At 33.3% G+C, this 14,309-nt stretch overlaps 1 protein-coding gene across 5 annotated transcripts in view; it reads right to left on the bottom strand.

The window, feature by feature from the left end:
• Positions 1 to 14,309, bottom strand: part of ATRNL1 (attractin like 1) — a 757,637-nt gene that overhangs the window by 412,456 nt on the left and 330,872 nt on the right. For all 5 annotated transcript variants that reach the window (XM_042960329.1, XM_042960330.1, XM_042960331.1 and 2 more), the window contains exon 25: positions 1,604 to 1,665. In XM_042960329.1, the coding sequence (XP_042816263.1) occupies positions 1,604 to 1,665 (62 nt within the window). The remainder of the gene's footprint in view (positions 1 to 1,603; positions 1,666 to 14,309) is intronic.

The raw sequence follows: 14,309 nt of genomic DNA, 5'->3' as shown, positions 1-14,309 counted from the left end.
CATGATTGTTTTCAGGGCAAAGTGACCGATGTAGCAAAGGTTTTGACAACAGAACTGGATACATAGGGAATATGTAAATTGGAAAAAAGAGCTTAGAAAACTGAAGGGCTATAAATGCAGAAGAGAGATTAGACTTGCTATGTGTTGGACCGTATGGATGAATGAGAAGTGGTATTATGGGGAGACAGATTTCATCTCAATTACAAAGGACAATTAGTTATCTGAAGATAGAAAATGTTATCTCAGGAGATGATGCATTTTCGTCATTAAAGGCATTTGGGCATAAGCTGGATGAGGGGTTGGGCAAATTATGTCCGCAGGCAGAATTCAGCCCACCAGCTGCTTTTGTAATAAAGGTTTATTGGAACAGAGCCACTCCCATTTGTTTCCTTATTGGCTATGTCAGTTTAGTACTGTAGCAGAATGTTTGCATCCATGCAACAGAGACAGTACAGCCCACAAATCCTGAAATATTTACTATCTGGCCCTTCCCTATGGGAAAGGCTTTAGGAATTTAAGTATTGGAGGGGTGTCTGGATGAGATAACCAATAATGGTTACTCTGGCATTTAAGAAAGTGCTTAGCATATCAACCATATCAAGGATCTGGTTGTACAGGTTTCACTGCATAAGGCAGTCCAGCCAACTTGGTGAGTAGAGTCAAAATTCATACTGCACTTGGTAAAGTTGTATGCCATAATGTAGGGCTATGTCTGCCAAAATTGTCTAATTTGCATGAAGGCACCCAGCGCACCAGCACAACCTGTACATATAATAATCATATTAACAAAAGCAATATCCCTTCCTCTACAGATGATCTAAGATGCCATAACACAGATATCCTATCACTGACTCAATTTTTCTCCCAATCCAAGGTTTCTTTATTTACATCCCGTGGAATTAATAATAGATGTTCCCCAAAAAGAGTTTTCACATTTTATGAAGTGCTACAAGCTCTACCTTCTTTTTAGAAAGATACGTAGCAAATTAGCACATTAAAATCTCTAAGGAAAAAAAAAAATCTTGCAATGTCAGAAGTAATGTCACTTACAAACTAAAAGAGCCATATTTTCCAAACTTGTTTAATCATGGAAACGTTTTTATGAACTTACTGTTAATATCTCAAATAACTAATATTTTAGGGATGATGCTCTATTCAAAGTTGTATTTAGTATTTCCAGATTAGAAGCTCATTGAGGACAGAAAATGTACTCTCTACAGATTTTTAGCACATTGCTAAGCACATATGATAATTACCTGACAAATAATTGAATTAACAGTAGGAGATGTACCTAATCAATATGGTGACTATGCTGCTAATTTCATTAATTAAAGTAGGCTTTAATTACTTATGTGACAGGAACACAAAGTTATCTTCTTTCCACTGATTCCATTAGCATTTATATAGTCCAACAGCAAAATAATCTTGAAAAGTACATTTCAAGTATGGTTCTTCTGCTCTGTTACATATTTAACTATATGAAGCTATTCAAGACACATCATTGATGTTTTAAGGTTAAAGACTTGATAAATTACCAAACAGGTTGATAGAACATTATCAGAATACAGGTTTAATAAATTCGAAGTCAGTAAAAGCAAATTACCTGAAGAAGGTGACAAAAAACTGCACAAGATCCATGATTGTGTTGTGTTGTGAGAATGCAATCTGCAAGATCAAAATAAAAGAAAGTTTGAAACTTAATCTATGTTGTTCTCCAATATCTGTGGTGAGTTTCATGGCATTTGTAAATAGAGTATTTTTAAATCGTCAAAAGAGTTGTATCATTATATTATAAATCATATATGCTGAAATCAAAACTTCATCTAGAACATCCAATAAAGTCAACAACCGACAATGATGGCCTTTACATAGGCTATTACATTAAATGATTTTAGAAAACTATTATGAAATTACTTCAAGAATGTATGCTAAGTTTCATGTGCAATTCTGATATTAAATGTGCATAACTAAATAATGTAAATGAGTTTCTACATTTAATAATGATCACAGTTTGTATCAGTACAGGTAATAATTGCTTATAAGCCAAAAAAATAAATTTCAACTCTGTTAAGGATATGGAGAATTTATCTTTATGTATATATTTATATGTATATATACATACAAAGACACACACATATATATTTTAAGTTTATTTATTTTGAGAGACAGCATGTAGGGGAGGAGCAGAGAGAGAGGAAGAAAGAAAATCCTAAGCAGGCTCCATGTTCTCAGCACAGAACCTGACATGGGGCTTAAGCTCACACACAGTGAGATCATGACCTGAGCCAAAATCGAGTCGGATACTTAAGCCACTGCGTCACCCAGGCGCCCCCCTCCCATATATTTTTGTCAAGACAAGCTATATGTGTGCATACAACTATTTTGTCATATTCTACTCAGAGAATAATATATGTCACTTCATTTTATAATTTCATGTTATTAAGAAATGAATTTTGAGGGGTGCCTGGGTGGCTTAGTCAGTTAAGCTTCTGACTCTTGATTTTGGCTCAGGTCATGATCTCATAGTTTCGTGACTTCAAGCCTGGAGTCGGGCTCTGTGCTGACAGTGTAGACCCTGCTTGGGATTCTCCCTGTCTCTCTGCCCCTCCCCTGCTTGCACTGTCTCTGTCTCTCTTAAACAACTAACATAAAAAAAAATAAAAATAAGAAAGAAATGAATTTTGAGAGGGGAAACTAGTCAATAAACTGAAGTTGTTCTACATTTCTGCTAACATAGATTATACTGTAACACAATTCTCAGGAAGTACTGTATAGTGTATTAGTCAATAATGCAGTATCTAAATGGAGAATTTCTGATTTTGAAATCTACCTTTCCACTTACTAGGTGTAAATATTTTGGAAAACTAACTTATTTGTGTCTCAGCTGTCCCATATGTGAAAGGTCAAAATAAAAGTACCTACTTCATAGTGCTAGAGGAAAGATTAACTGAATTAATAAAAATAAAATTCTTGCCATAATATCTGCTACGTAGCAGGTATAATAAATATTATTATACTTTTACATCATGTATAGAAGAGATGGTCAACATAAATGAATTTTCCAAGACAGCTGAATCTAAACCATCAAGGTACTGAAATCTTTTTCCTTTAATAATCTTTTATGAAAATCATTCAAAACCATGGCAGTGAATTTTCACTTCCAGTAAAAATGGAGTAAAAGGGATATCTTTACTTCCTTAAACAACTAGAAAACTATACAAAGTTTTTGAAAATAAATTTTAGACATTGGACAAAAGGCAGAGGAAGATATAATCCATCAGGTAAAGGACTACAAAAGAGATGAGCCTTACAATTATCCAGCTTTCAGTGCAAAGAAATAACACCAAGGAATTTAAATGGCAATCTAAATAAGGAGTATCAGTATTTCTTATATAAAATAAAGAATTATAGTCAGTTGAGAAGATGGTTAAATTTGTGGTGTATACAAGATGTTTTAAATATAGTGGCATTCATTTCCAAAAAACTTCTAAGCATTTGAAGAATTACAAAGCACTTATACAGAGACTGAGGAAAGATAATTGCTGTAGGAGATTGGTTATAGGTGAAAATGTCTTAAAAAATTTAAGAAAAAATATTTTTTAATGGAAAAATTACAAATGAATTTTCTTCCCAGGTGACTGTCCGTAAGAGTAAGTTGGGAACGGATCTTGCCCTTTCTGGGCCTGCATTATTAAGTACCTTGGAACAAAAATATTTTTAAGACAAGTAAACAAAACACTAATACACATGAAAATATCTACAATATTCTACATTTTCCCAAAGAATGTCTGACTAAATAAAGTAGGAGTTAAAGGAAGGACCTACAAGTTATAATCATGAACTAAAGCACTAAAACATTTCAAAACTTCAACTATATTATCTACCTATACCTATTAATATAAAAGAAGAAAAAGCTTTCACAAGAAATATGACTAATATTTTGACTCCAGCTTGTCTGTAGAGGATAATCTGGGATTCCACTAGCAGGGTGATGAGATGCCTAGACTTGCCAAATTAACACATTTTCCAATATGCCAAAACAATAGCTGCATTTCTTCACAAATTAGGTGACAGTGTAATGCTTGAACATGAAGTAAAGTACTGAAGTAAAGACCCTGACCAACTTTTGTTACAGACCACACTCTACTACCTTTCACAATGAGGAGCATAACGATGGGATAAAGAATTGATGGCGGAGGTCTGTGTCAGAAAGTGTATGTGAAATACAAACTGCCTTAAAAACAGAAGCAAGAGAGACCCTAAAGTAACATATCTGTTAACATAAATGCACCCAAGAGGAAATGCAGACTTGGCAGAAGCAATCTCTGTACTCAGCGTATCATCGGGGTGCTTTTGCCTCAAGTTGAAAGTATCCCGTATCGTCTGTTCAAAAGGGAAGTCAGCATTACCAAGCACTGTGCAAATCTTTTAAAAGGTTGCTCCCCCTGAGACTTTCTACAGGAAATTCTACAGGACACAGCCTGCGGAAAACACTGTCAGACAGCTCGCACGTAGCCAAAGGCTTAATAATGACATTGGACCGATTTTAGAAATGGAAGGCAGATCCAAGGAGCATTTGATATCATTGGTGAACAAAGCCAAGCAGACACTAATTCAAGCAGATTCCCTCATATGAGGTGCCAATTTATTCATCCATCGCATATTTCACTTAGTATCTACTACATTCTGAAAACCACACCAAGTCCTTGGATGCATCAGTGAAAAATAACATCAAAATTCTTAATGGTGTTGGTGAGGGAGGACAAAAACAGTAATAATAAACTACATAGTGTATTAGAACTTGGTTAAGTGCTAATGGGGGGGAAAAACATTAAAAGTATCCTGTATTTTGGTAACATAGCATGTCAACTATACTTCAGTTTTAGAACATATCCTATTTTTTATACTAACGTATATAAGACAAGAAATCACTCCTTGGTGTGTAGAAGTGTGCAAAAGTGCTGGGAAGCGACAGGAGGAAAGGGAGGGGTAGCAGAAAAATATGAAACACAGCATTAGGTTCAGATGCATCTTGCTGTCCTGGGTTTTTCTCTATCTAGAACAGAATCCAGCAGCTCCAGGATCCTTTCAATGAACCTGGAAGGCCCACAGGGAAAGGAATAAGGATAAACAGAGGGAGAACCATTCTAAGTGAAGCTGAGCAACAGATCTTCACGCGGCTGACTCTGTATCATCCAGATAAGACCCCAAATATCACACTTCTCTCAAACACTCTCTGAAGTAGGTGCCGTCCCCCTTACTCCATATCTTGTGTGAACTTATTTCTTCTATACTTCAATCTGAAACTATCTTATTTTACAAGTTATGATCATTAATTAAATCATTAGTTAAAATGTCTTTCTCCACTAAAACGTAAGCTCTGTGAGAATAGCAGCCTTGTTCATCTTGTTCATAACCCTGTTCCAGTACCTAGAACAGCATTTGGTACCTAGCAAGCACTTAATAAAACTTTGCTGAAAAAATGAATACATTTAATAGCAAAATTTAACAAAAGAGTATTCTTAGGACTTCATATAGTCTTAAGATCCATGAGAGGAAGCTGGTACAGATGTTATTCTGAAAAACATTTTTAAAGTTTTTATTCATTTAAATTTCTTTCATAAATCAGTGTTCATACAGATTATAATTGCCTACTAATTACAGATCATAAAATACTATTTTTACTTATAAAATTGACATTTATTATAAAGTTCAGGAGTTTTGTAAAATGTGATCCTTGGATAAAAATTTTTCTTTATTTTTAATCAAAGAAAAATTTTATAAGATCTACCATTTACAATTTTAGCTACAATATTTTAGAACCAAGATATCAAAAATGATTTCTTGCTATGTATTTTTACCTCAGCTTCTTAATTTCAACAGTAAACATCTTTAACTATTCTTAACTATGTTGGTTTCTATACATTTCTCTCAGGTGAATTAGATCAGACTACAATCTCCTTATCCAATATAGGTTGCATTACATGAAAAATTATTTTTTAAACCAAAAAAAAAAAATTAGGCTGCCTTAAAAGAGTGATCATTTAGCCAATTTTATTTAAAAAACAGTGAGTCAAATCAATAACAGTAACAACACCCTAAATTTGTAGTGTCCCTGAGAGTATATCTCCTGAGGATACAGAATATTTCTGACCCTAAATTCTATAATGGTCTAATTGGAAAGATTTCTATTGGTTGATGCCATTGCTAGAACATGGCCCTTTGAAGATAATCAGTATGTTCTATTTTGGTTCTGTGGTCATTCCCATGAAAAATATGACAAGTTTATTCAAGGTGCATTTAACGTTAGTTTTAAACTTTAGCCAGCATAAATGCACCACCGAAATTCCTTTTTCTATAAGGATGTTATTTAAGATATCTAATAATTATTCAAAGAAATTTAATCAAAATTAAGAGATTAATTATGGGAAAATGGGAAAATCTCATAATATCTTAATTTTTCTCATGTTTTTAAAAAGCCTCCAAACAATTTAGTGACATGCTAAGAAACAGAGTTAGCTGAAACTATGGCAACAATGATGATAATATATTTTGATCATTTGATCTTACATTGAAAATTCATATTGAAAACATGTCTAAAATCTAAAATTTGAATTTAAGATATGCAATATTTTTCATTAACTAATAATAATGATCAACATTTTGAGTTTATGATTTGATGAAGAAAGCTGCATTAAATGCCTTTGGATACAGAAGGAGATTAATAGCTTGATATTTACCACAAATGTCAGAATTTGTAAGAGAGAAAAAAATGTTAACTTGAAGGACAAAATAGTGTGTTTGTGCAAAATGTCAGCCTGCCATAAATAAACTCTGATATAATATGGGATAAACAAAAATGAAAATATAAAGGGATGTGCTGAAATTATCAAGTTCATCTAACAAACTGAAATTAAAAGAGCAGTTCTTCAAACTATTATTTGGATCACAGTCTTTCAAAATGCTGACATAAAAGCATACTTACATAATGGAAGTTAGTCACCGAGTCATGTCAACGACAAGCTATGTTTCAGGCAAGCAATTCAAGATCTTGAGTTTTTATTTAATCAATTTTTTCAAGTAAATAAAAGCAGACTAGGGTTTAAATTAGCTATTACTGGATAAAACCAACTATGACAATCTATTCCAGATCAGCATAAACTTCCTACCGATAATTAGCACTCTCCTTATTAATATAATATGTACCATTCCTTATAAAGTAATGTTTCAAAATACAGGGTTAAATGTAAAATGAATGTAATAAAACCTATTTCTGGATAAAAATATGTGGGATGAACATACAGACAAGTCTGTCTAAATATTACACATATTGATCTGATTATAAATTCTTGAATATTGTTTATAAAATTTAATGGGTTTAATTCTTTTTTTTTAAATTTTTTTTAACGTTTATTTATTTTTGAGACAGAGAGAGACAGAGCATGAACGGGGGAGGGGCAGAGAGAGAGGGAGACACAGAATGGGAAGCAGGCTCCAGGCTCTGAGCCATCAGCCCAGAGCCCGACGCGGGGCTCGAACTCACGGACCGTGAGATCGTGACCTGAGCTGAAGTCGGATGCTTAACCGACTGAGCCACCCAGGCGCCCCAGTTTAATTCTTTTTAAAGCAAATTAATTATCTTTCCTCCTGGCATGAATGCAAAAACTTACCTGGTTTCTCTGTCTTTACATCATACCCCTCTGGTCACTCCTCACCTAGCCGACAAAATGCTCTTTTTAAAAATGAAAAAGGTTTCTGTAATCCCCCTCTTCACAGTTCCACACTCCCCTAACTAATACTGACATCATTATTAACCACAGTCCATAATGTATTCAGATGTCCTTTCTCTACTCCAGGATCACATCCAGGATACCAGATAACATTTAGTCATTCGTTATGTCTCCTTTGGGTCCTCTTGGCTATGACAGTTTCTCAGACTTTCTTTCTTTTTTATTATTTTCACAGTTTTGAGGAGTAATAGTAAGGCATTTGGTAGAATGCACATCAAGCAGCATTTGTAAAGTGTTTTTCTTATGATTAGACTGAGGTTATGGGTTTTTGAAACGAAGAGCACAGAGATTAAGTGCAATTTTTGTCACTTCATACCAAAGGTATAGACTATCAGTGTGACTTATTTCTGCTGATGGTAACCTTGGTGACCTGGCTGAAACAGTGTTTGTCAAGTTTTGGTTTCTCTCTGTAAAATTACTCTTTTTTACTACTTTCCCATATTGTACTCTTTGGAAGGAAGTTCTTATGTACATTTAAGTGGGAAATTATAGGCTACCTTCTTTGGTACATGCTATCTACATAAACTATTTGGAAACATTGAGTTTGACCATTTATTTATTTAATGATTTATTTATATCACTATGGACTCGTGTATATCTATTTTTACTTTGCAGTATGATCCAATATTACCTTACTTTGTTGTTGAAACTGTTCCAGCTTTAGCCATTGTGAGTTCTTTCATTTGGTTCTTGTGTCCTTTTGACATATTCCCATAGTTGTGTGTTTTGTTTTCTGTTTTAATGCTTCCTTACTTTCTAGCAGTACAAGATACTCCAGGATCACCTGTGTATTTGCTACACTAAGTCCTTGAATCAACTATTTCTTCCAAGGAGTTTCTTTACATGAGGATGGTATCAGAAACCAAACCCTAGGCAGTAGGTTTGCTTGTTGCTACTATGTTGTCATTGTCTCTAGGCTGAGCCCACAGAACAAGGAAATATGTGTGTGCGTGCTAACCTGTGTATATACACACATATTTATAAATAGTTCTATACATATAAGCATCTGTATCTATATGAAGCTAACCATGAGTTCATACTGATGTCTGTACATGTTTTTAAGATGGCTTTCATCAGACAGAGGAATATTCCATATATTCCATATATATTCCATATACAGTAAAACCTTGGATTGCAAGTAACTTGTTCTGTGTTTCGCAAGATGAGCAAACATTTCTAATAAATTTTAACTTGATAAATGAGCCATGTCTTGCAGTATGAGTAATACGTGATGCCAAACATCACATGATCACAATTGAGCCAATGGTACTTCCCCCCCCCCCCTCTTTCTCTCTCTCTCTCTCTCATTCACTGCAAGATTATGGGTGATTGTCTCCCATGCTCAGATGCTTGGTCTCAGGCCATGGTGTTTGGCAGAAGTCAGTGATTTTTCAGAACATTGGAAAATGCCCACAACTGGCATTACTGTATTTTTTGTCACTTCAAAGCACCTACGGACAGGCCTTTGCTTTTCCATACAAGAGTAAGCTTAGGAATGCTTTGCTTAATTGTAGGTCAGGCTGCCTGCAGATATAGACCCTTTCCTCTGCTGCCTTATTGCCAGTTATGTTAAATACAGTATATGACAAGAGTTTATTAATATTGTACTGTAGTCAGTATACAATAGCCCCCAAGCCGAAATGGTTGAAAATAAGCACAGTAAGAAGAAGGAGATAATTACGATGGAAGTAAAGAAGGAAATCATCAAGAAGTACCAGTGAGGTATGAGAGTGGCCAAAAGTGCAAGATTCTATAAGTCTACGTCTGCATTACGTCTGTGGAGGAGGAAGAGGAAAAGGCAGAAGAATCCCTCACTGCAAATGAGATTATGGAGATGTGTAAAATGTGGGAAACAGTGCCAAATTTTGTAGAAAAGCACACCCCAGTAAGGCTGTGGCAGTGCAAGCAATGAATGTATTTCATGACAATCCAGTATCACGTTTCCGTGAAATCCTCAAAAGGAGGCAAAGGCAAGTGTCCTTGGATAGGTTCCTTGTTAAATCTTCATGAAAAGAAAAAGATGCCACTGAGCCAATAGATAGCAGTGATGCTGATAGTGAAAGTCGTCCTACACAATAACTTCCTCTCTCTTGTCTCCCTCACACCAGCCACAAAGGTTTTCAAAGGTGAATGCAGGTTAATTTGTTTATTTTTCTTTATATTTTGTATTTTCTTTATTATTTTATACTATACTATAGTATTGTAATCATTTTTATATGAATATTTTTAGGTTGTGGAATGAATCATTATTTCTTATGGGGAAATTCGCTTTGATATACAAGTGCTTTGGATTACAAGAATGTTTCCAGAATGAATTATGCTCACAAACCAAGGTTTTACTGTATGTTCCATATATATTATAATATGTTATATTATATTATATATATTACATTAATATATAACTAATAGCATATATATACATACATATATATACACACACATATACCTATACATACATACACAGAGAGAGAGGCTGGTTCTTCTAAAAGATCAATAAAGTTAGTAAGTCTCTAGTCAGATCAAGAAAAAAGAGAGAAGTCACAAATTACCAACATCGGTAATGAAAGATGGGACATTATTATAGACCCTACAGAAAAGGATAAGATAATTTTTCAAATAAATTAATGCCCATAAATTAAATATCCTTGACAAAGTGGAAAACTTCATTGCAATACATGAAATATTATAGCTCCCTTAAGAAAAAATAAATAACTTAAATAGTATTATAACTATTAAGCATATTAAATTTCTCATTTAAAACCTTTAAACAACAAAACCAAAACACCAAATAACCAACTATAGGCATATGATTTCATTGGAAAATTCTAAATATTTAAGTAAGAAGTAGCATCATATCTACAAATCTTTTAGAACATAGACAAGGAGATAACACTTTTATTAACATTTATTTTATGAAACCAGCATTACCCTGATAACAAAACCAAACGTAAGAAAAAAATCTAGACAGAAATATCTTTCATTAATATGATAGAAGAATAAAATCCTCAATAAATATCAGCAAACTGAACCCAGCAATATATAAAAAGGATAATAAATCAATGCCAACTGTGGTATATCCCAGAAATGCAAACCCAGTTCAAATTTCAAAATTAATCAATGTAGTTTACCAAGCCTAAAGACTAAAAGTGAATTACCAAAAAATCATTCTAATAGATGCAGAAAAAGTATCTGAAAGAATTCAACATCAGTCTTAATTCAAAAAAAACTCAGTAAAATAAGTGTACAAGAAAACTACTCTAAAGAACTTTTGAAAACCCTTTAGCTAACATAGTATGCAATGGTGAAGGATGGAATGCTTTCCTTTTGGCATTGGCAACAAAGCAAGAATGTCTGCTTTCACAACTTCTCAATACCACACTGAACCTCTTACCAGTGTGATAAAACAAGAAAAAAATTTTGGAAAGAACTGTAAAGGAAGAAATAATATTCTATTTTCAGACAGCATGATTTTTAATCCCCCAAACTAATATAAATAATAAACGAATTTAATAACTTCATGGAATACAAAATCTATTGCATTGCTACATATGAAAAATAAACCATTGAAAATAAATAACAGTATCAAAAACTGTGAAATTACTTAAGTCTGATAAAATATATGCAAAAACATATGTTGAATATTATAAAATACTAACAAAAGAAATCAAATTAGACCTAGGTAAATAGAGATATACTGTAGTCATGAATTAGAAGACTCAATAGAATTATGATGTCAATTCTGACATATAAATTTCATGCAATCATAATCAAAATCTCAGAAGAATTTCTTACAGAAATTAAAAGAAAAGGAGATTCTAGTATTATATGGAAAGGCAAAGAAAGCAGAATAGCCAAAACAATTTTGAAAACAAGAACAAAACTGAAAGACTCACACTATCTGATTCAATAGTTACAAAAAAGCTATTGTAATCAAGGCAATATGAACTGATGAAAAGATAGACACATATCTGAATGGAAAAGATAATCTAGAAATAAATGCACACAAACAGAATCAACTGATTTTTGACAAAGTTTCTAAGGCTATTCAACAAAGAAAAGAATACTGTTTCTGTTTAATAAATAGCGCTGAAACTATTAGACATCCAAATATAAAAAGTAAATGTCAGCCCATACATTGAAACATATAAAGCAATTCAAAATGAATCATAGACCTTAATGTAAAAATTAGTATTATAAAATAAAATCTTAAAAATTATAAAATTGCAGGAGAAAAATCCTTTTTAACTGCTTTAGGCAGGGATTTCTTAGATATAACACCAAAAACATGATCCACTTAAAAAGAGAAACTTATAAATTGGATTTTACTAAAATTAAAAATTTCTGTTCTTTGAAAGAGTGTTAAAAGAACAAAAAAAACCCCAAAAAAACAAAAAACAAACAAACAAACAAAAACCCAAGAAATAATCTGGGAAGAAATATTGCAACACATCTGACAAAGGACTTGTATCCAGAATATATAAAGAACTCTCAAAACAGTAGAAACAGTTAACACATTAGTCTTCAGGAAAAATCAAATTAAAAACAAACTACCATTCACATAGAATAGCTAAAATCAAAACAACAAAATTGACAACACCAGGTACTGTTGAAGATAGAAGCAACTAGAATGCTAATCCATTAGCAATGGAAATGCAGAATTGTGCAACCATTTTGGTAAACAGTTTGGCAGTTTCTACAAAAGTAAACATACAATTACAATATGACCTAGCTGTCCTACATATAGATAAAATGAGAACATACACTCACAAAAAAAAACATGTATGTGAAAATTTATAGTTGTTTAATTAATAATTGCCCCAAACTGGACAGAGCCCCAAAATTCATCAACTGGTGAGTGGATAAATAAATTATTATATATCCATCCATGGTATACTATTCAATGATAAAAAGGAATAAAATGTTTACCCAGACATCAACTTGAGTAATCTCAAATATACTGTAAAACAAATATATGCTATTTAATTCCATGATATGAAAATTAGAGAAAGGCAAATCTATAATGACAGAAAGTAGACCAGTTTCCTACTAGGGTCTGGGGCCACTGAGAAATGATTAACGGAAATGGTATGCAAAGAAACTTTTTGGTTGATGAAACTTTGATATCTTGATTGTAGTGGAGATTACATGATTGTGTATATTTGCCAAATCCATAAAACCATGCACTTCAAATGAATACATTTGACTGTGTGTAAATTATGACTTAATAAAGGCAAAATTTTTAGAAATACTACTGAAATAGGACTATAAGTCTATATACCATGTGATGCAAATTTTATGACATTTTATAAAAGGTAAAAGACCTTAGCTAACCTATTCCATGGTATTGTTGCCACAGCATTAATTTTGTGGCCAAGTAGCTCATGCGGCCCTAAACTGACATTAGTCCCTCTTGTAAGCGTGAGCTGTACATAAGGGCCGACAGAGTCATAACTAAATGTAAGTTCCTATATGACTTCCTCATTGGCCTTTGTGATAAACAGTCTCCCTCTGCCTCGCAGGACCTTTTCGTTGTACTCCCCTTAGACAAGACCCCCCACAAAACCTTCCAAAACCCTTCCGTATAGTTTTGAGTTGACCAGTCCAGCCTTAGCCTGGGAACCTCAAAGCACTCCACTCATGGACTCTAACAAAGGTCTGTGCCCCAGGTTCTGCCGCTCCTACTGCCTGCACCCTGCCTTGACCTTTGCACGTGGCCCCTCAAGGCATGTCATGCATTTACTCCAGGACCTGTACTAAACTTCCCTATTTCAGTTCCCTGATGGTCTTTTTTTGAACTAAGCTCATCATCTTACACTCCAGGGCTCCACTTAATAAATGGTCTTTTTAATAAAGTCATAACACAAAATTATAAGGACAGAAAATAGATCAGTGGTTTTCAAGGTTAGTAGTGACAAGAAAGACTGACTATAAATATGCTATACGAGGGACATTTGAAGAGTGATGGAAATATTCCATAACTTGCTTGTGGTGATGGTTACATAACCGTATGTGTTAAAACAACTAAAATGGACACCAAAATGATGATATGCAGATTTTAAAAGTGATAAAAATTTTATAAAGCCATCTTATATCAAATATTATGTCATATTTTACATCATATTATTAGTTACATCAATAAATGTGAATGTCCTTAACTCGTCTATTTGAGAAAAATATTTCCAAATTGTTCCACAAAGCAGGATCCAACTAAATGCTATAAAAATATATATACCTAAAATAAAATGATTTAATATGGCTACAAGTGAAGAGATTAAGAAAAGTTTATCAAACATATGAAAACAATAAAGAAAGCATAGAAAGAGATAATATTAGACAAAGTGTAAGTCAAGCCAAGAAGCACTAAACTTGAAAAAGAAGGGCACTTTTAAATATTAAAACCAGAATTCATAGCGGGATGTAATACTCATATTTGAAGACATGATATTACTAATAATCATAGCAATGGATCAAATAACATAACACTCTATGACGAAACACCACAGGAGAAGAGAGGAAACA

This window comes from Panthera tigris, chromosome D2 (assembly GCF_018350195.1).
Source record: "Panthera tigris isolate Pti1 chromosome D2, P.tigris_Pti1_mat1.1, whole genome shotgun sequence".
Taxonomy (NCBI): domain Eukaryota; kingdom Metazoa; phylum Chordata; class Mammalia; order Carnivora; family Felidae; genus Panthera; species Panthera tigris.
Note: the sequence above shows the minus strand (reverse complement) of the source record. Positions and strands in the feature narration are given on the sequence as shown.